The sequence below is a fragment of the Papio anubis genome, chromosome 1, assembly GCF_008728515.1.
Source record: "Papio anubis isolate 15944 chromosome 1, Panubis1.0, whole genome shotgun sequence".
NCBI classification, from domain to species: domain Eukaryota; kingdom Metazoa; phylum Chordata; class Mammalia; order Primates; family Cercopithecidae; genus Papio; species Papio anubis.
In genome coordinates, this window is record NC_044976.1 from 135,308,095 (window position 1) to 135,331,609 (window position 23,515).

General features: G+C 45.6%; 1 protein-coding gene across 2 annotated transcripts in view; it reads right to left on the minus strand.

Moving 5' to 3' along the window:
• Positions 1–14,321, minus strand: part of STUM (stum, mechanosensory transduction mediator homolog) — a 63,768-nt gene extending 49,447 nt beyond the window's left edge. The window contains exon 1 of one of the 2 annotated variants that reach the window (XM_003893030.5): positions 13,794–14,321. In XM_003893030.5, coding sequence (XP_003893079.1) covers positions 13,794–13,995 — 202 coding nt within the window. In that variant the 5' untranslated portion in view covers positions 13,996–14,321. The remainder of the gene's footprint in view (positions 1–13,793) is intronic. The other variant, XM_017949061.3, reaches the window with a different exon arrangement.
• Between the last annotated feature and the right edge of the window lie 9,194 nt (positions 14,322–23,515).

Here is a 23,515-nt window from a genome sequence, read left to right on the forward strand (position 1 = left end):
ATATATTCATAGCACAGTTAAACTTAGGAAGCTAAATATTGATACAATATTTCATCTAATTTGCAATCTGTATTCTAATTTTTGTCAATTGTCTCAATAATGTCCTATTGTGATTCTCTTTTCTTCCAGTACAGGATGTAATCCAAGATTATGTTTTGTATATAGCTGTCATGCGTTTTAGACTCCCTTAATATTTTATGACAATGATGCTTTTGAAGAATACAGGCCAGGTACCTTGTAGAACACCCCTCAATTTGGGTTTGTCTGATGTTTCCCCATGAGCAGATCCAGTTTATGAACCCCTGGCTAGAAGACTACAAAAGCGATATAGTGTTCCTCTCAGGATATCATACCAGGAGGTACATGATGTCTTGTTGATGATGTTAGTTTTTTAACAGCTTTATTGAGATACAACTTTCTTTTTTTTTTTTTTTTTTTTTTTTTGAGATGGAGTCTTACTCTGTCGCCCAGGCTCGAGAGGGCATGCAGTGGCGCAATCTCAGCTCACTGCAACCTAAGCCTCCTGGGTTCGAGTGATTCTCCTGCATCAGCCTCCTGAGCAACTGAGACTACAGGCATGCACCACTACACCTGGCTAATTTTTGTATTTTTAGTAGAGATGGGGTTTCATCACGTTAGCCAGGCCAGTCTCAAACTCCTGACCTCAGGTGAGGTCTCCCAGAGTGCTGGGATTATAGGAGTGAGCCACCGCACCAGGCTGGAGATACAATTTTCATATCATAAAATGCACCCACTTAATAATTCAGTGGCTTTTAGTATAGTCACAGCTTTGTGGAACCATCACCACAATCAATTTTAGAACATTTAGAACATTTTCATCACCCTCAAAAGAAACCTTATACCCATTAACAGTCACTCCCCATTTCCCCCCAAACTCACCTCCCACCCCACATACTGTCTGTCTCTATGGAGTTGCCCACTGTGGAAATTTCGTATCAGTGGAATCACACAATGCGTGGCCTTTTGTGACTGAGTTCTTTCACCTAGCACAGTTTTGTCAGGGTTCAGATGATGATAATTGTGTTCACCCAGTCAAGATGCTTTCTGGTTTCTCCACTCTGTCTTGTTCCCCCGTGTAAATTAGAAGCATTCCAAGGGTAGACACTTTACAGTCATGCAAATAAATATCCTGCTCCTCATTCAACTTCCCCCTAGACAGATTTGATGGTTATTGACCAAACCAATCTTTATTAAAGAGGTTTACTAAGATTGATTCCTTCCACCACTCTTCTCACACTCATCAGTGGTTAGCTACACAATTGGAAAGTTCACAGGGTAATTAGAGACAGTGGCCCCGCTCTTCTCAGTAACATCATAACTGCTCCAAGAAGTCCCCTACAGACCAGACCGTCTGTCCCAGCAACATCTCTCCTCTGCTCCAGTTCCTGGAGACCAAGGGGACCAAGGACTCCTCAGAGACACACATGCTGCAGGACAGCACATCTGCCCTATTCTGCATGAAGCCCTGAGAACTCTGAGCTAGGAAGGCCAAGAAGTGACAAAAAAGCCTGTGTTCATTGGAGAAGGGTCCACTAGGTTAAAAGAACAAGGACCTGCTCTTGGTTCCACCTCTCCTACCAGTAGTTAATATGCAAATCAAATGTACCTTCACTTCAGCAAACACCTACTAGAAAGGTGCTACTTGCGATTGGAAACAGAAGATAAGTAAAGCACAGCCCCTACCCTCAAGGAGATGATTTCACATAAAAGGATTAAGATAACCAAAGAGCCAGATTCTCAAGGAGAGCAAGAGGAATGTCTTAAGTGACCTGACCATTCTGAAGAAGGAAGAGCCCACCTCACTGGTATGGTCAGGAAAGGCTTTTGGAAGAGGGCATTTAAAATGGGTCTCGAAGGCTGGGTAGGAGTTAGACAGTGATGATAGAGGAAGGTGTACTAGGCAAAGGGTATAGCAGGAGCAACAGTGTTCCCAGATAAAGGCCTACATAAAGCGAGGGAAAGAAGGGGTGAAGCTCGCTGGACCCTCGTGGGTCCAATGTGGAATGTGAACTTGGCTCAATGGACAATAGGGAGCTCCTGAAGAATTTCAGGGGAGGAGGATCCAATGATCAGAGCTGAGACATGAATAGAAATGTGCTTAATCTGCTAACAGAGAAAATCAAAATGAGAGCATTATACCACAGCCATTCTGAGATGTGACCCAGGGAACCCATTTCCATTTGATCTGCTGTCAGTGCTCCCTTCTGCAGCTTGGCCTAAGAGTGACACTTCTGAAACCTATGCAACATCCCCAACCAGGGCCAGAACTTATCCATCCCAGAGAGAGTGACTCACTCCATCACAAACATGCCCCACATTCCAACTTGTGCCACTGGCTCTGTGCTATTCCATTTTCATTGAGAATGTTTTCTGCTTGGTGACAAGCTTCTTTTTCAAGTGAAACAGAAAATAGAAGATGACAATCTCCCAAACAATGTTCCATAGCCTGGAGGCTGCTCGCGTCTTGCCAAACAGCAACACTAATGTGAACTTTGTCTTCTGAGATGTGGATTCCTGCACTGGCAGAACTTGGAGACAGCAACAGCAAAAGGGTTTCCAAACGATTACCCTTCCCCAAGGGCACCTGGATTACAGTGTTCTTGTCTCATTAAACTTCCAAGGTTCTGGAAGAAAAGTGGTCAAGTAGTGAGGTTGGAAGACAGGGCTGAGGAAGGAGCAAAAGGCTATAGATCTCCTAAAAGCCATTGAATCATATACTTTGCGTGTTTTTTTGTTTTGTTTGTTTTGAGACAGAGTCTCACTCTGTCACCCAGGCTGGAGCGCAGTGGCATGATCTCAGCTCACTGCAACCTCCACCTCCCAGGTTCAACCGATACTCCTGCCTCAGCCTCCTAAGCAGCTGGGTGCCCACCATCACGCCTGGCTAATTTTTTTTTTTTTTTTAGACGGAGTCTTGCTCTGTTGGCCAGGCTGGAATGCAGGGGCACGATCTCGGCTCACTGCAAGCTCTGCCTCCTAGGTTCACATCATTCTCCCGCCTCAGTCTCCCTAGTAGCTGGGACTACAGGCGCCCACCACCGCGCCCGGCCAATTTTTTTGTATTTTTAGTAGAGATGGGGTTTCACCGTGTTAGCTATGATGGTCTCCATCTCCTGACCTTGTGATCCACCTACCTTGGCCTCCCAAAGTGCTGGGATTACAGGCATGAGCTATCATGTCCGGGCGGAATTATACACTTTGAAAGAGTGACTTGTATAGTATGTAAATATATCTCAATAACGTTGTTCTGGAGGGGCAAGGATGGAGCAGTGAGGAGAAGGGTCCTGATGGCAGGCACTGATGTGGTCACCAACAGGTCATGTGGCTATGCAGTTGTTCTCTGCAGTCCTCACCAGGTCTTCATCAACAGCAGTGTGTTCAGTTAACTGGACAAATATGAATTAACCCTCCAGGATAAGCCAGGCACTGTGACAGGCAGGGAGGCCCCGAAGCCAGGGTAACTGACTGTGAGATTGTGGGTTAGAGCCTTGGATGTAGTAGGTGGCCTCCTTTCTTCCCTTGTCTGTAAATTGAAGGGGTTGCAGCCATCCTAAAGTTCCTTGGCCCTTGGAAAGTTGAACCATTTTCATTGTTGAGGTTTCAGGACAGGATCTTTTCCACAAACAGCAAATTGCTCTTGGCCTCAGCATCAAACTTCTCAGACAACAGAGACCAGAGCTGGACTGAGTGCTCTGATCAACAGGGGCCTCTGACCATGGCCCCTACAAATTCCAGGTTCAGGGGCTGTCCTGGCCTCATCTCATTTTATTCTTCTCAAGAAAATTTACTTCATCAATGTAATTTATGGTCTGTCATAAAATAAATGCATGATGAATCCCCGTGTCCTGCCTTTTGATTAGGAAAATATGGTCTCCTTCCCATTGCCTCCACTTTTCCCTAGGAATGTCATTTCTAGTATGTGCTCGGCCTGGGACCCAATTCTCATGGGTTCTCACTGCGAAGTTCCCATGCTGAAGACACACCTGCCACCCCACACTGCCCCAGACTGTGGGGCTTCAAGTATGCTATAAACCACCAAGTGTGTGCCTCAAGGGTATATGGTCACAGAGATTTTCAAATCCAGACCTAGAAACTAAACTATGCTCTAATTTTTATTGTAAAATAACTATAGGTAAAGTCTATGGAACATTTGTGCACATAAACACACAGGTGCACGTCCACCCACACACACAGACACACACACACACACACACACACACACACACGCTCAGTCACCACTTTGATGTTCCCCACAGCCTTTTTTACCAAATTGTAAAGTTAGCCTCAGAGACACATCCCTTACACAGGCCCAGGGTTTGGGGAGTACAGTGGAGAAAGCTTCCAGTTGGTGTGTTGAACTAAGCCCTGGAGGATGTGTGCCCTTCCCCTTCAAGCCAGCACGTCACGTGTGGGAGGTTTGGTTGGGTGCCCAGTGGGAATTCCTAGGTTTCAGCTCCATGTGCTGCATGGAACTGAGGTGCTGAAAAAAGGTGGAAGTGCTTGTTAGTCACCCTGTCCACCCCCAGTTCCCACTCAGAGAAATACCCCAGGAATGATCCTGGGAACAAAGGGGATTTTGCTAATGATTTTTGTGTGTTGACTTTGTATCGAACGACTTAATTGTATTATATTCCAATATGTTCTAACAGTTTTCTGGTGGAGTCTGTAAGGTTTTCTATATACAGGATTATGTCATCAGCAATGACAATTTCACTTATTCATTTCCTATTTGGATGCCTTTTCTTTCCTTCTCTTGCCCAATTGCTCTGGCAAGGACTTCCATTATGTTGAATAGAAGTGGCAAAAGTGGGCATCCTTGTCTTGTTCCAGATCTTAGAGGAAAGGCTTTCAACTTTTCACGTTGAGTATAATGTTAGCTGTGGGCTTCTCATATGTGGCCTTTATTGTGTTGAGGTATGACCTTTCTATACCTAATTTGGTGAGATTTTTTTTATCATAAAAGGATGTTGAATTTTGTCAAATGCTTTTTCTGAATCTAATGTAATGATCATATGGTTTTTGTCCTTTATTCTGTTAATGTGATGTATCACATTTACTGATTTGCATATGTTGAACGGTTCTTGCATCCTAGGGATAAATCTTAATCATGGTGGATGATCCTTTTAATGCATTGTGGAATTTGGTTCACCAGTATTTTGTTGAAGATTTTTGCATCTATGTTCATTAGGAATATGGGCCTATAATTTTCTCTTCTTGGACATGTCAGAATGACTTTTATTAAAAAGATGAAAGATAATAAGTGTTGGTGAGGACGTGGCAAAAAGGGGAACCCTTGTACAGTGTTGGTGAGAATGCGAATTATAGGACAATTATGGAAAATAGTATGGAGGTGCCTCAAAAAGCTAAAAATAGAATGACCGTATGACCCACAATCCTACTTCTGGGTATTTACCCAAAAATTTGAAATGTGTTTATTCAAGAAATGTCTGCACCCCATGTTTACTATAGCACTGCTCACAACAGTTAAGTTATGGAATCAATCTAAGTGTCCATCAGCAGATGAACGGATAAAGAAAAGGGGCTATATATGCACAATAGAGTATTTTCAGCCTTAAAAAAGGAAAGTCTATCACTTGCAACAACATGAATGGAATTGAAAAACATTGTGCTAAGTGAAATAAGTCAGGCACAGAAAAACAAATACTGCATGTTCTCACATAGATGTGGAATCTAAAAGAATTAAAGTCATAGAAGAAGAGAGTCGAATGGTAGTTGCCAGGGACTGAGGTGGGCGAAGGAAATGGAGAGATGATGGTCAAAAGGTACAAAATCACAGCAGAAGTTTGATTTTTTTCCCTTTTTTGAGTTCTATTGCACAGTGCGGTAAATATAGTTAATAATAGAGTATCATACACTTCAAAGTTGCTAAGGGAGTAAACTTCAAATTTCTCACCATAAAATCTGTTAAGTATTTGAGATGATGGATACATTAACTAGCTTGATGTAATTATTCCACATTGTATTCATAAATTATAGCATCACTTTGTACCCCACAAATTTATATAATTAGAAATTGTCAATTTACAAATTTAAAAGCGCAAAGGGGATTTTGCTAATATTAATTGGTAACAATAACCTTTTCTGACTGTGGAGTGCTTTACAGTTAACGGGGCACAATGACTTTGTGAGATGCCCAAGTAGAGATTATTATTTTCATTTTATAAGTGAGAAAACTGAGGTTCAGAGAGGCTAAGTGACCTGCTCAAGGTTCCATGCTACTGAGGAGCCAGAATTAGGTCTGACGCCTCCTGGCTTCTAGTTGACCTCCCTTTTCATGATGCTTTGTGGCATCATGAACCTAATGTTGAACTCGAAACGGCATTTGATTTAGACCATCGAGGTCATTCTGTTCAGTCTGTTGCTCATCTCCCAGATGGTCAAGTTTGCCAGGAAAGCATTGCCTCACCACTGCAGACTGGATGAGATGGGCCCCAATGGCCCATCCTTTCCTCCATTAAAGCACACACTACTGTCTGTATTCATTAGCATCTGCCTTCCCGTTAGACTGTCAGCTCCTTGGCAGGGACCACATCTTCTTTGTCTTTGTGCCTCAGCTCTGATCATAGACCTGGCACACAGTAGGAGCATGTTAAGAGTGAAATGCTGCTGAAGGCACTCAGAAGCAAGCCCTCCACTGCTTAGCAAGCTATCTAACCTTCATTGAGACACAAACTTCCACCGTATCATCTGTTAACTGACCACTCCCATGACAGCTGGGTCCCTTGCCATTTCTCAGAAGAAATTCAGATGCTGTTAATACATCCACTTGAAATTATCCTTGAAATGGGACAGGTCCAAATTGAGATGTGCTATGAGTGTAAAATGTACACCGGATTTGAAAACTTAGTATGCAAAAAAGAAAATACATCTTATGAATAATGTTTATATTGATTATATGTTGGTAATATTTTTAATATATTAGGTTAAATGAAACATATTGTTAAAGTTAACTTCATCTATTCCTTTTTACTTTTTATGATATAGGTATGTACTAGAAAAATTTTAAATTCCCTATGTGACTTATATTATATTTCTATTGGAAAGTTCTGGCTTAGGTCCTTACAGGTCATAATAAAGACTCGAGCTTTTACTCTGAGTGACATGGGAGCCATTAGAAAGTTTTGAGCTCAAAAGTGACACAGTCTGACTCACTCGTATTTAAAAAGTAGTACTCTGGTTGCCATGTTGCGGACAGACTGTAAGGGACATGAGTACAGACAAGGAGACCATGTAGGAAGCTACTGCAATAATACAGAAGAACATGGAGGCTTGAACCAGAGAGTGGTAAGAAGTGGTCAGATACTGATCAGGCTTGGAAAGCAGACCAAGAGGACTTCCTAACAGATTGGGCATGGGGTTAAAAAAAAAAAAAAAGAGTTGAATCTCAGTTTTTGGCCAGAGCCACTGGGAGTCCTCCATTTGCTGAGATGGGGAAAGAAGAGGGAGAAGCAGGTCTGGGAAAGAAGACCAGGAGTTTGGTTTTGGATGTGTTATGCCTAGGATGCCTTTTAGTTTCCAAGTGGAGACAATGAGAAGGCAGTTGGATATATAACTCGGGAGTTCAGGGAAGAGGCCTGAGCTGGGGGTCAAAACTGGGGAGTCATCATCATAAAAATGCAATTGAAAGCCCAGAGACTGGGCAAGATCACTGTGAGAGTAAATACAGGCAGAAAAGAGAAGATCCAGGTCAAGAAGACCAAGCGCCCTGGGGAGCCCTAAAGTTTAGAGGTTGTCAAGAGAGGCAAAGGAAACAGAGAAAGAGCCTTGAGGTAAAAAGAAAACTAGGAGGGAGTGGTGCTGTAGAAGCCAAGTAAATAAAGCATTTCAGGAGGAGGTAGTGAGCCCCTTTGGCCGGCACGGCTGATAGGTCCAGGAAGAGGAAGACAGAGAACTGGACACTGGATTTAGCAACCTGGAGGAGACTGGCAACCCTGACAAGTGCAGTGTAAGTGAGTGATGGAGGCAAAAACATGATTAAAGTGAGTTCACAAGAAAATGAGAGAGAAGGGATTGGAGACAACAAATACAGACAGTTCTTTCAGGGAATTTTGCTGTGAAAGGGAGAAAAGAAATGGGCACAGGTCAGAGGGGATATTGGATCAGGAGAGGCTATTTTTAAAAGGTAGACAAATTCAGCATGGATGTGTGCTGCTGGGAATGAGCCAATAGACAGAAAAATTGATGATGCCAGAAAGACTGGGAATTCTGGTGCTTCCCCAGTCTCCAAAGAGTACACTTATATTGCTTTTTCATGTTTTATCAACTTTAGACATCACTTATCCACTTTCTGCTGTAATACGTACAAGCCAGCTTGCTTATATCACCCCTCAATTGCACTTTTACTCTTGTTCCCACATTATTTCAGCAGATCACTATCATCTCACTGTCCCAACACATCAACTATTTCAGTTCGTCTATTGGTCACCTTGGTGCCTTTTATTTCTTGATCTATTAATTACAGACAGCATCTCTTGACTCCCATTTTGTATGATTAGGGTATTCATGCCTCTACCCTACCATCTGCTGTAAGTCAGCTTTGCATATGTCATGCTGGGACAATAACAAGACCCACAACCACAAAATCTCAGCAACTCAGGCTGATTTCTGATTCACATGCCATGCCATGGCCTGCTTCTGATGTGTTGTTTATTCTGGGAACTAGCTGAAGGGCATCCCCCATCTGAGACCTGCTATTTTCATGAGAGAGGGAAAAGAACAATGGCAGAACCTCACACCGCCTCTTAACGTGTCTGTTCCACATGGAATATGTCATTTCCACTCACATTCAATTGGCCAAAGCGAGTCACGTGGCCAAACCGGATTATCAGTGGACAGGGGAGGAAATATTCTCCTACAAGGGCAGGCAAGCCATATGGCATCAGGTGGGGGTGTGAAATCCTCTTTCAGGGAGAACAGTGAATAATTGGGAACAACAATTTAATCTATCACAATTCCTCTTCTCTCTTCTTCTACTCTCCAACTTCTTTTATATTGTCAAGCCAGAAACTCTTTACATACTTCTTTATAGCTATTCTTAAGTAGTCTTCAGTGCTTTGTTGTTGATTTTAGAAGTTGAAAGCCACTAAGCAGCATTTACATTATGACTAAGCAAATATTCTTTACTGCAGAGCCAAAGAGTTCATATCATGCACCACTGTTTCAATGACAGACCCTATGTGCTTAGAGCCTTTCTTACACTCCACCACATGCTCAAAATCAGGCCACATTTTGGACTGCTTCATATTCGGGCTATCCCTTTCATAAGAAATATTTTGTTTTTCCAGAAGTTTCCAATTATGTTTCTTTTTTCTTGTTGATAGAAGAAAATTTGCCTTCTACATCATATCCCTAATATCCTCCAAATTTCTTCCCACTCCATTTATTGTTTGGACTCTTTTTTTCCTTTTGAAGCCTGCTGTCCTTCTGACCTGATTGGGCAAACTGCCTTATTTTTGAATCTTAATGCTTTTGCATGGCTCTTTGTCTTTACTGCAATTACTAATTGCCTTCTGTTTTGTTTGGGTGGTTTTTTTGGCTTGATTTCTGCTTTTCATTACAAACTTAATTTTTTGCAGTGTCCTAATAATACTCTCTACTCTCTCGAATGTCCTTCTCTCATGTCACCTTCAGAGACCTCTTTCCTTCCACTCTAATGAAAAGTAACTACTCTCTGGTTCTGCGGAATAATTTCATCCTGGGGTTGCTTTTCATGGCTACTCTGTATAGGATCCTCTGTTTCCTGAATCTCATATCTCCTTTCTCCGTTTACTCCCTTACTTTGTTGAAAAACCTCTTCAGGAACTTCCTTCCAAAGGTTTAGTAGGCTGTAAACTTCCTTGGTCCTTGCATCCTCAGGCCTACTTCCCTTTTATATTGAATAAAGGCTTTGGACCAGATGTTCTCTAATGCCTATTCCAGGAGTATAATTCAAGTCTATATGTATTTGTGGATAACGTACTCTTTCAAGAAGACATTTAAAACAGTTGCTGCTCCCAAGGAATTTAAGATCTACTTAGATAGACAAAGAATAAAGTCTCAAAACAGCAACAAAAAATCTATGATACAAAAGATGCCGGGAGGTGGGACATGATTAATCATCAGTTTGAGACTTGGGTCTAGAGGAAAGAGAGAGAGAAGAAGCAGAGCCAGCCTGTGGTGCTCTTATTTAGCAAGCAAGACTTTAGCAGCATCAAAGGTAGGCAGTGTGTTAGGAATAGATTGTTCCTATCTGATGTCCTGAGTCCAGTGGAGTGGTTAAAGGTCAATGAAGGTCCTTCTCCCTTTGACTTTCCCTGTCACTGAGATATCAACATTTTCGTTTCACCAAATCAAGATAGATATAATTTTTAAATACAAAAGTATAACGATACCCTTGACCACTGGACAAACTCTCTGGCCATTTGGGGGCGTAACAATGAACTTTCATTACAAGTATGAATAATTGTGTATATACTTATAAACACCCTAATTGTTGGAACATGAAAGTACCAACGGTGGTCTTTATTAGTAGAGTTTCACTGAGTAGGACTAAAGGTGACTCTCTTTACTAATGTCCATTTGTAAAAACTGTTTTTCATTGTTCCAGTGAGGAGTTGGAGTGATTATAAATCACTTCTCCTTTCCAGCCACTCCCTAAGAGAGGGCACATCCCACTCATGATATGAGTGTTATCCGAGAGCACTGTTGCTTGGGTGGAGAAGGCACTGGGGAATTTTAAGGATGGGGCTTCTCTGTGGCAGGTCCTGAAGACTGAATGGACGTGAGACACCTACATCAGAGGGAAAAAAAATAAACAAGCCTTCATTCAGCAAAGACGGCCCTCTCATCCAATCTGCAATCAAAGAGAGTACTTGCAGGGAAGGAAGTTTCCAGAAAAAAAGAAGAGATCTTTGGGCCAGTGGTCTCAGCAATTTCCAGAATGGGAGTTTAGTGTGATGGCAAGTGCTTAGGCCATGTGATAGATCTTCTCAGCAAGGTCTAACCTAACACTACTCCCTCAGGGAGGCTTTCTCTGAGCCCCCTTCCTTCACACCCAGGAAGAATTAAGTTCTGCTACAACACTCTGTTCCTGCTGCCATCCTAGCACTTATCAAATTCAGACAAAGTTGGCATCAATTTTCCTCAACAGTCTATGACACCCTGACTGATTTATTCATCATCACAACCCCAGTCAATGCCTGGCATGTGGTAGGTGCCTGTGTTGGTCAAATGAATGAGTGAATTGAAAGAAGCTGCATTTCATCAAAGGGCAGAATCAGCCATGAATATTCAGTTGTCCCAGGAGCTTCAGACTAGCCAGCAGGCCTTGGAGAAGTGGATCTGGGCCAAGTGGTGGATTTCCAAGAGCTGGGGCCATTTAAACCATTCCTGGGAGAGGAGAGCAATAAAACCACCTGCAAGATTGGTCTGAGCTGCTTTGTTGCCTGGGACTCCACTGCAGGTGGAGAGGGGAGCAGAGAGATCAAAAGCACTCAAGGAGCCTTTGCTTCTGAGTAGTCCAGAGGGCAGTGCTGCCCCTGCTGCAGTGACCCCCACCCAGAGATGGGACCAGTGCTCAACTCTGCAGAAGAGCAAGACGGACCCACCATCCCCAGAGAGCTTCCTATGCACAAGACACTGGGCTTTAGGTAATCACGTTTCATACTCTCAGTAACGCCAAGAGATAGGTGTGCCTGACTTACAGATGAGAACCACCATTAAGGATCATTCTGTGTGGAGAGGAGCTGGAGCCTGTGCACCCAGGAAACCGTACAATAGCAACCAAAGCAAAATGAAAAAAAAAAAAAAAAAAGCCAGGATTATGTCACTGAAAATTCAGAAATCTGTGCACCTAAAGCTCACCTGTTTTATTACTTTTGTGGTTTGCATGTCTTTCCTTTATTTTCTCCTGGTTTCTTATAATGGTTTGTTTCATTTGTTTGTTTGTTTCACAAAAATCCCATAGGATTCTGATCTCACAAAGAGAAAAGCTGGATCCCCAGGGCAAAGAGTCAGGGGTCAGCGGAATGGACGATGCCCTGCAGCCGATGCTGTCAATGCAGCAGGGCTAAGGCTAGGAAAGGCACCTAGTGAGGGGAGACACAGGAGGGCACACCTAGGTGCATGGGTGGGCAGCTGCTGTCTCTTGGGGCTGGTCTCCCACAAGGTGGTTTCCTCGTGCAGCAGTGACTTGGTGCAGCCCCTCTCACCTGGCACCAATGCATTTGTTTCCTCAAAAGACCATAGGGTGGCATTTACCTCACCACTTTAAAAAAAAAAAAAAAAAAGGTGAATCAAGATGCATGCTGGCTCAGGAGGATCTTCATATCCGCCAGAGGGAGGGGCAGGCAGTCTCTTTTTACTCCAGCAGGTGGGAATTTCTGATAAAACTAAATTAACATCAGCTTGTCTCCTTGCAGTATCTAAATGTGCAAAGAGAGCTGATCTGATGACACCAGCCAGGGGGACAGGCTGCTGGAAGCATCCCAGGAGATAGAAGCCCAACTAAAGACCACCTAACTTACTGCTCAGATAGGCTGCTCTGGCGGAGCAGCCCTTTGGGGTAGAAAGACAAGTAAGCTCGGAGGGGAAAGTGAACGGGTCCTGCGTGGGTGGCTGTGGCCTTGGCTATCACCGCAGCAGAGGCCCCTGCTGAGCAGGCTAAGAGCGAGCAGACCGTGAGAAAGGCCAAAGTCAAACTGAAAAACCCTTCCAGCTGGCCTCTGCTCTTGGGAACTTGGAGCCATACGCTGGCAACGGGCTCGGCGACAGGGGCACGCTTTCTCCCGGAGAGGGCACTAGGGCGCCTGCCTCTTCGGGCGGGCATGGGAGAGAGGGGGGCACCTCCCAGCACGTAGGAGCAGCCAGTGCCAAGCTGGAGGAAGGGAGGGGCGTGCAGGCAGAGACTTGGGGGTGGAGTTAAGGGAGGGAGGGTCAGGAAAACTTCTCATTCCCTGCCTCCGTTCACCCTCCCGCACCATCTCTGTAAGGGTCCTCCGCTTTAAAACATGGGACATAGATGCCACCAGAACCCCTGCCGGCTGCCAGAGTCCTGCACAGAATTACATCGGCGCACTCTCTACTTCTCAGGAATGGAAGGGATCCGGGGGAGCTATGGGTTCATCTCTGGCCACGTGCATCCAAACTAATAAAATCATCCCCCATCCCCCTGGAGCCGTGCGGGGTGCTCGCGGAAGTGCAGGCACCCCTGAATGAGGCGAAGGAGACTCTGGCTAGAGTTCTCGTCCCCACACGGTCCGCATCCCGCGAATCAGAGGGGTCTGCGGGTGTCTGTAGCCCAGTTTGTCCCCTTTCCCCTGCTCAGCTGACTTCGACGCCCGGGAGTTTGATCCTTGCCACCGAAGCCCAAGATCTCCTTCTGCCTCAACCCCATTCCTTTCGGAGAAATGGGCTCGCGGACCGATGCGCGCGACGGAGAGGAGCGGCAATCGGGACGCCCGGACTGGAGCCCTTCCCCGAAGCCGGCAGAGCCATTCCGGCCGCCGCCTCGGGCTCCAACATTGGCCGCAAAGTTTCCGCTCTTTGGGGCCCCGCCTGCGGGTCGGAGACCCCAGAGCAGCCTCTCCCCTCTAGGGTGCCCACTCCACGAGCTTCTGCCATCTGCCAGGGGACGCCGGGAGCCGGCGGGCGCGCGTGGTCGCAGCACTGGAGCGCGCAGCATCTCCAGGAGGTCTCCGGCAGCGCCCGTCTGTCCCCCTACGCCCTCCCGCTGCGGGGTCGAGGTCGCAAGGGTCGCGACCGCCGTGTCTTACCCAGTCCCGGCACGAAAGTGTTGAGGAAGAGGCAGATGACGGCTACGGGGAAGGGCATGTAGGGGATGGCGGCGCGCAGGGGGCCCTTCTTCTCGCGGACCTGCACCACTACTCCGCTGGACGAGGACGCCCCCCGGGGGTCCGCCGCCGCCACCGCTGCCGCCGCCGCCGCCGTCTCGGCGTCTTTGTGCGAGGGCTCCATGGTCGGGTGTGCTCTCAAGCAGCCGGGCAGCACGGCCGGAGCTGGCGCCCAGCGCACGGGAGCAGGAAACGGCCGGCTGCGGGCTCCGGGCTCAGCGCCGAACTCAGGCGGCCGCAGTGCTCCGTGCGCCGCGCGGCTCGCGGAGACTCCCGCCCTCCGGCGTCCCCACACGCCCGGTGGAGGGGCGGGGAGGGCGGCGCGACACCCTGTGACAGCGCTCTGACGCCCCTCCTCGCCAGGCCCCTTCCCCGTCCCCTCCCCCCAACCAAAACCACCACTCACAAGGAATGGAAAATCAGGGCGAAGGGAAGGCAGTGGAAGAGAACCGCAAGGGGAGCTGGTTGCCCAGGTGCTGGAAGGGGTGGACACACCTCGCCCTCCAGACAGGTGAACGGGGAACCTTGACCACGAAGCCCTGCGAACTGGGAGTGTGTGCTTGGCTGACACTGTCGGGAAAGCCTCAAGAAGGAGTCCCCTAATCTAGAGCATGCCTTTGGCCAGGGACAGGGGGACAAGGGATCGCGCGGCGCCTAACACCTAGTCGGCCTTCAGTGCGTTGTGATTTAAATGATTTTGTTTATGGTGAGCGCAGTGGCTCCCACCTGTATTCCCAGCACTTTGGGAAGCCAAGGTGGGAGAATTGTTTGCGCCCAGGAGTTCAAAACCAGCCTGGGCAACGTAGCGAGACCCCCCCAGCTCTATTTGGTTTAAAATTTTTTTCACTTAAAAAAAAAAAAAATGAGTGAATTTGTTTCAAGTGTCAGAGAAAAAGCAATCCTGGGATCGGATCGATAATAGAGGAAACAGATTTTCAAACACCAGGCCAGGTCTCCGCAAGACTGGTTAAAAATGGGACACTTCCCTACACACACGCACCAAAAGCAGAAAGAAATGCGCCTGTTGCAGGCATGTTGGGAAGCGTTCACCATCCCCTGAACTATGCTGGAGGAAACCTGGGCCTTTTGTGAACCTGACGTGGTGATTAAAGAGCCAGTGAGGACACAGCGCCGTCTGGCGTTAATAATGGGGCAGCTGGTAGAAGCAACAGCCGGCAGCTTGAGGTCCTGTATTGAATTCGATTTTCTGAATAAGGCTGCCTTTGCCTCCGCACCTGGGAAAAGTAAACGGATGAAAGTTACCGCCTCTAACGTTAGGGAGGGGTTCAAGGCTTCAGAATTATCCAGACAACCAGCATATCGTCTGAATAATTGGAAGGGTGCAATATCCTCCCTTCAGGAATAGTAGTGATCGACTCTATTATTATAAACAACCCAGGGTCTCAGAAGAGCCTAAAAGAACAAGGGTTATTGTATAAGTCTCTGAATAAAATAATTTTAAAAGCAAATGACCAGGGGTTAGTGATGATACTGGTGGACACACACATGCATGTGTACACAGACACAGACACATACACACACAGACACGAGTCATTAGCTTAGGTTTGGCAGTCAGAAGAACAGGGTTAAATTTTTAGTCTTTGTTCAGCCACTAATTACCTGTATGGCTTAGAAGAACTCGCTTAGCCTTTTCCGGCCTGGAGTTACTGTGTTTATTAAAATCAAAGCAAGATTCCATTTAATACACACTTATTGAAGGCCTAGTAAGACTCAGATTCCAGGGAGAGAGAAATGAGTAAAATCCAGGCTCTGCCTTCAAGAATCTAAGAAATGAGCCGAGAGATGCTAACAACTACAAAGACAGACTTACAGAGACGGTGAGGAATGTTGCAGCTGGGATGTGTCGGAGGTGCTGCGACAACATGGACCTATCTGTGAAGCCAGCTAGCGTGGGGGAGGCCTCAGGGAGGTGTCCCAAAGAAGGCGATACTCAAAGGGACTTGAGCAATGACTACAGTTAACTATTTGCAGATTTGTTTTATTTTCAACAAACCCTTATTTATCCAAGCACTCTCTGCCAGGCATCATTCTAAACCCTTTACACATTTTAACTCTTTTAATCCTTACCATAACTGTACAAAGTATTATTTATTATTCCATTTTACAGATGGGGAAATTGAAGCACAGAGAAGTTAAACAGGCTGCTACCCACTAATCCGTGGTAGAGCTGGCAGCTGAATGCAGGCAATCTGGCTCCAGAATCAATTCTATATAACCATTATTTTATTCAGAGACCCAGGAAATAACCCACATTCTGTGAATATTCTTTTGCAGAGCACTTGAACTGTCTTAGGGCCAGTCAATCATTCCTCCTGAAGAAAAAGGATTTCAGGGAAGTCAGTGGATTTGCATCCCCCAGTTTTCCAGATGATTTGCTGAATATCTTGGATGTCAGGAAGACATCCAGGCAGAGCAACAAAATGTACAAAGGCATGGGAGCCCAGGGAAGTAGGGATGATTCCAGGAATTGCAGTGTGGCTGGCACTAGGGCTTGTGTGGGCACAGACAGAGATGGATCTGGTGGGGTGGCCAGGCATCTAGTACTGAATGGCAAAGGAATTTGGACTTCATCTCGGTGGTGGTGATGCAGAATCACTAGAACATTTTAAGCAGGGTTGTGGCATAAGTGTTTCAGTTACTATCACTGTGTCACAAATTACCCCCAAGTTTAGCAGCTTAACACAACCATTTTTTTCTGATCACAAATTCTGTGGTCAGGAGCTTGGACAGAGCACATTGAGATAATTCTTCTTTGCTCCTTGTATCTGGAGCCTCAGCTCGGGAGACTGGAATGGCTGACAGTTGGAAGAGCTGGGGCTAGAGGACCCACTTCTGAGAAGATTCTCAGGAATATCAGCCTGCCTGGACTGGGGTAACTTGAAAGCTGGGTCAACTAGGATGGGTCAGCAAAGCACCTACGCATGGCCTCCCCATGTGACTTGGACTTTTCACAATATGACAGCTGGCTTCTGAGAGGGAACTTCCTGAGAGGAGGCCCTCAGAAAATGAACATTGCAGGACCGGTGGAAGCTGCGTGGACTTTTCTGCCCTAACTTTGGAAATTACACAGTGTCACTTCTGCAGGGCTTTACTGGTCAATGCAGTCACAAGCCTGCTCAGATTTCATGGTAGACACCCCGCCTCTCAATGGAGGGGTGTCAAATACTTGGGCCTAGGCTTTTAAACCACCACCATTATGAGATATATTTGTTCACAGTGTGGAAGATGGGCTGGAGGGGATAAAATCAGATCACATGCGTATGTAGAGGCTGAGGGGGAGGAGGACTCTTCCTGACTGAAAAGGGCTGAGAATGGGGGAGGGACAGTTCCCAAATGAAAACTGGGTAGTATAGCAGACAAGGAGGAAATGAGTTTGAAGGGTCTGAACACATCCGAGAGGTAGCGGGCACTCATTGATTAAATGGCCAGCATAGATAATTGTCTTGATAAAAGTTGGATATTGAGTCAAATTGAGAATCAAGAAAGCAATTGGGGCTGCAGATTTCGGAGCCATCAGCATACGAATGGTAGTTACAGGAGTTCAAGACCAGCCTGGGCAACATGGCAAAACTCCATCTGTATGAAAAATACAAAAATTAGCTTGGCATGGTGGTGCACACTTCTAGTCTCAGCTACTCAGGAGGCTGAGGTGGGAGGATCACCTGAACCTGGGGAGGTCGAGGCTGCAGTGAGCCGTGTCACACCACTGCACTTCAGCCTAGGCGACAGAGTACGACTCTGTCTCAAAATAAAAAGTTATAGAATTTCTGTAATTAAGCAGAAAGGAAGAAGGAGGGAAACGAAGTTTACATGGAGAAACACTAACAGTGTTTCATGGAAGCCAAAACAGGAAGATTTTAAGAAGGATGTAGTCAGCAGTGTCAAATTCACTAAAGGGTAAAGTAAAATCCCAAAAGTGCCCTTAAGATTTGGCAGTTAGGAGATTTAACTATCTGGGATCCCAGCTAAAATGTCTCACATGCTATGTATCTATTTTCAAGGAATGTGTCCATTTCGTGGAAGTTATGGAATTTGTTGGCATAAAACTTTTCCTACTTTCCTCTTATCTTTTTAATGTCTGTCAAAGCTGTAATGATGTCTCCTCTTTCATTTCTGATATTGTTCATTTGTACATTCCTTTTTTCCTCACTGCTCTTGCAAGAGGTTTATACAGCATCTACTTGACGTTGTGATTGCAGCTGATGTTTGTAGGAAAGTTGAAGATCTAAGGTATTTCAGGGAAGAAGAGGCTTCCAAATAAAAGTTAAAACCTTAAATGATCATCTCAAAAACACAGACACAAACGCAACAGGGGAAACAGACCAAACAGTTCATTACACGAGCCAAATAATACATCTGGGCCAAGCATTGGGTCATGAAGATAAAAATATATTTCTTAGCCTTGTTCTGTCATCAGATGAATAAAGTACATCAAGTTTTGGACTTTTTTTAGCTAAAATAAAAATTTGCTGAACTCAACTTCCAAACTGCATGAGGAATTCATATTCCAACCAGGTGCCTCCTTTTTCGCAAAGATTGGTATCATAGCATCAGCTATGGAAAGACAAACTTTGTTTGAAGCTCTGAGCTTTTGAAAAAGTTTTTTTAACCTCTGAGCTTCAGTCTTCAAAATTGCAAATAATACCTAGCTCATTTGTGTATAAGAAGATTAAGTGAGATAATATGTATAAGGCACTCAATAAGTAAATGGCAACTGAATCAGAAGCTTTTTCATGCCAAGTGATGGAACACAACTCAAATTTAGTTTATGGGGAAAAAAGTATGGATGTAATGGCTTTTTAATGTATCAGCTTGGCTAGGCTCAACTCTAGCCCACAGATTTCTCTTTCTAGTTAGTTTCCATTTATGTTGGACCAATGGGAATATTCTTGCTCAAGAGTTGGAAGACAGAAAGGAGGCAGCAGCCATTTTATAATACTCACACACCTTCCCTGAGGCATCTAATCAAATGCAAATCTGGGTGTTTCAGTGAAGGAATTCTACAGATGTGATTTAAAGCTCCCAGTCAGGTTGGGTGAGGTGGCTCACATCTGTAATCCTAGTACTTTGGGAGGCTGAAGCGGGTGGATTGCTTGAGCTCATGAGTTCGAGACCAGCCTGGGCAACATGGCAAAATCCCATCTCTTCAAAAAATACAAAAAATTAGCTGGGTGTGGTGGCATGTGCCTGTAGTCCCAGTTACTTGGGAGGTTGAAGTGAGAGGATGGTTTGAGCTCAGGAGGCAGAGGTTGCAGTGAGCTGAGATCACGCCACTGCTCTCCAGCCTGGGCGATAGAGCCAGACCTTGTCTCAAAACAATGAATAAATAAAACAAAGTTCCCAATCAGTTGACTTTAAGTTAATCAATGGAACCTGGGCAACATGGCAAGACCTGATCTCTACCCAAAAAAAAAAAAAATTTTTTTTATTAGCTGAGTGTGGTAGCACATGCCTGTAGTCTCAGCTACTCAGGAGGCTGAGGCAAGAGGATCACTTGAGTTCAGGAAATGGAGGCTGCAATGAGCCATGATTGTGGCACTGCACTCCAGCCTGGGCAACAGAGCATGATCCTGTCTCAAAAAGAAAAAAAAGACTCCGTCTCAAAAAAAAAAAAAAAAGTTAGTTAATGGGAGATTATCATGGGTGGGCCTGACTTAAGCTCCTTAAAAATGGGCCTTCTCCGAGGGAGATCCTCCAAGTAGCTGCTGGGTCAACAATTGCTCTCCTTTCTCCTTAGAACTTTTTTCCTGACTGCAGCTGAAGGACATCATCAAGCTTCAGCTCTTGCCACGGGCTTCCAGCCTACTTGTGACCTTCCCTTGTGGCTGCCTGCTGTAGTGGAAAAGTTAAATATTAAATTTGAACTCAATTGAACGTGGACACAAACAATGGTCACTAAGCCCCAGAACAGATTGCATGAGCCTCTTGAGGCATTCATTCATCTAGCAATGTTTCGGAGAAACCTGCTCCTATACATTAGTTATTGAAAAATAACAGACAATCGCAAAAATAAGTTGACTTTTTGTGTTCCTTGAGCCCAGTCACAAAGGGCCCTCACGATTGGGTCTCATGCCAAACAACTCGTTACACAAGAGCTAGGGTCCCAGGCGGCGCTGAAGCTCCGTGTGACCTCTCCTCGTCTGTGCACGGACCGGTGGCCCACTCTGGAGCCCAGGCTGTTGCTTCCCGGTCTAGTGATCCTTCCTCCATAGTCTGGTGAGTGTAAATATATATATATACACACACACACACACACACACATATCTTTTCCCTTCTCCCCTTTCCGCTGCAATTTGCATTTTATATCATTTGCTTGTTATATCTGTATTGCTATATACGTGGGATAAATGTTGCTTACCCTCAAAAGGTATTGTGTGTCTTTTCTTTTCCCCTAGTGCGTTTCCTGCACAGAACATTTTTTGGCATCACGAACAGGATTCGAAAACAAAAGTATGCCACTTTTCGGCTGTAAGGACAGAGATGGAAGCTCGGGGACTTCCCATATCCCAGGATGGGAACTCCCCCAGTTTTCCCCCATGGCAATTGCATGGTCCAGGGGAACTGGCCTTTGTGAGAACTGGGAATCTAAATTAGTGCAATTTGAACCTTTGGCTGTGCGTGAAGTGCTGCAGGGGATTCCAGTCGGCAAAAGAGATGCCAAGGAGATCTGGCGTGAATGATGCTTGCTTACTGCTTATAAGTTAATGTGTCAAGATAGGGATTGGTTGCTACGGGAAAAAAGTAAGCTGGAAAAGGAAGATGCTGACTTAATTTCTAGACTGGTATTGGCCCAATGCCAGGCCTATGTCCTGACTGATCAAGCCCAAAGCTACCAGGCTATTGCTGACAAAACAGCTATCTGGGTGGCCCGGTAAGTATAAGAACAGGCAAGGCAAAGTGGATAGGCCGAAAGTATAGGTAGCTCTTGCTCGAGCAGGCCCTGAGTGGGACCCAGACACATGGGATGGAGATGTACGGGATGATGATGAAGAAGGGACCACTTACTCCCTTGGTGAATAAAGGGAAACTGCTGAGGCCAGACTCCGGAGGCGGCCACGGGCCGTACAGCAGGGGCAGGAGGGACAGATGGTCCGGAGAGATGCTGTAGAAGACTTTACCCAGCAGGAAATAACAGACATTTTACAAACCTTTGGATAAAAGGGAGGGGAAAGTGTAATTACTTGGTTGGTTCAAATCAATGAACAGGGTACCAATGGCATTAGAGTGGACTCAGGGAATGTTCTAAAGTTTGTTACCCTCTCGTGGGTACCCAAAATTCAGCTGGCTCTTTGAAACTGGGCTACTGGACTCCACCCTACTAATGATGAAGGAAATGTTTTAGATGAAATATCTTTGTAGGAACTGGCCATCAATGTGACCAGACAGAAATATTCCACAGAGGATGCCTGGCCAGATGAGGGAAAGCCCTGGCATTCACTGATATGCAGTTAAAGGAGAAGGCCATGAAAACAACTGTGGTGCTGGGAATGGCTGGTAACATAGAGACAACACCGTAAGTCCTAAAATCCGCAATAAGATTTTAAAGATTGCTCCACCTGCTTATAGAATGGTGTTAACATCTTTATTATTTTTCCCATACTGATACTCCCACACGGGAGGTACTGAACAACTAGGTCAGCTACAGGACTTGGGCGATTGGATGCCCTCGGGGGAAGAGAGGATTTTAATTCAGGGTGAAACTGAAGAACTAGTCAGCCGGTGTTTGGAGCAGGTAAAAACCCAGCTCCTATCTCAAGGATGGGAAATTAACTCTAGTAAGATTCAAGGACCTGAACAAACTGTAAAGTTCCTTGGCATCCTATGGAATGCAGAGAAATAGTCCATTTTACCAAAGGCTAAGGCTAAAATACTAGGATTTGCAACCCCTACCACTAAAAAAGAGGCCCAGAAATTTACTGGCTTGTTTGGATTCTGGAGATATCATATTCCCCACTTGGGTAACATTTTACAACCTCTGCATGCAGTTACTAGAAAATGCTATGACTTTCACTGGGGAGAGGAAGAGAACATGGCTTTTGAACATGCTAAACAAGTGGTGCAACTGGCCCTGGATCTATGGCCCATACAGGATGGGCCAGTAGAACTGCAAGTAACTGTCCTAGATCAACATGCTATTTGAACTCTTTGGCAGAAAGAGGGTACCTTTGGGGTTTTGGACTTGGAAACTGCCAGAGGCCGGCATGAGATGGAGTCTCGCTCTGTCACTCAGGCTGGAATGCAGTGGTGAGATCTCAGTTCACTGCAAGCTCCACCTCCCAGGTTCATGCCATTCTCCCGCCTCAGCCTCCTTAGTAAATGGGACTACAGGCGGCCGCCACCACACCCGGCTAATTTAGTTTTTGTATTTTTAGTAGAGACGGGGTTTCACCGTGTTAGCCAGGATGGTCTCATGTGTTAGCCAGGATGCTGGGTTTCACCGTGTTAGTCGTGGTTTCACCGTGTTAGCCAGGATGCTGGGATTGCAGGCGTGAGCCACCGCACCTGGCCTATACCCCTTTCAAGAAGCAATTGTTAGCTTGCTGTTGAGCTTTGCTGGAAACAGAGTGCCCCTGCTTCAGCCATGATGTCATTATGAGGCCCGAAATTCCTATTATGACTTGGGTCATGAGCTCCCCAAAACTCACCAAATAGGGCACACCCAAGAAGGTTGCATCATCAAATGGAAATGGTACATACAAGGTAAGGCTAAGCCGGGGCCAAAGAGGGTATCATTTTCACATGAAGATGTACAAAAGGACACCACCAAGCAAGTCCTGCAGATAGGGAAAGAGCGCACCCCATCCCCCCACCACAATGGGGCAAATCCTTTAAAGAACTAAACCCAGAGAATCAGAAACACATTTGGCTTACTGAAGGATCCACCAAATACACTGGTGGGACCTGATGTTGGAAGGCTGTGGTTCATAATCCTGTTAAAAACATACGCATTTCTGTTGAAGGAAGGGGTGGGAGTAGCCAGCTGACTGAACTGGTGGCCGTCCTCTGAGCTATTCAGGAGGAGGCTGGAGCTATTCAGGATTTGTCATTTGTATACCGACTCTTGGTCAGCAGCAAATGATCTCACTGCTTGGATGCCCCAGTGGCAACAAAACAAATGGTTAATTGGGAATAAAGAGATTTGGGGAAAATAATACTGGGAAGATATCTGAATCCTGGTGCACACTACCTTTATCACCATTTTCCATGTTGATACTCATGTGTCTCTGCTTTCTCTTGACAGACTAATCAGACCAACAAGCTAAAATTTCCACTATTACTGCAGACTCAGGCCCGGAAGAACCAGACTGGGCTGCGCTCACGCAATGGGTGCATCTCCAGTGAGGACATTTAGGCATCCAAGGAACCATGGCTTGGAGAGAGCAAAGAGGGATATCATTACCCCAGGATGTTGTTCGCACAACTCTATCCCAATGCACTACATGCCAACAGTTAAAAACTAAGCCAGTTCCTCAGAGGGTTATGGGGCGCATTCATAGGGGAAAAATGCCAGGACAAATTTGGCAAATGGACTATACTTGTCCTTTGCCATTTCTAAAGGGTGCCAATATACGTGTACTTCTGTAGACACCTACTCAGGGTTCCTAGTAGCCTGCGCTTATGCT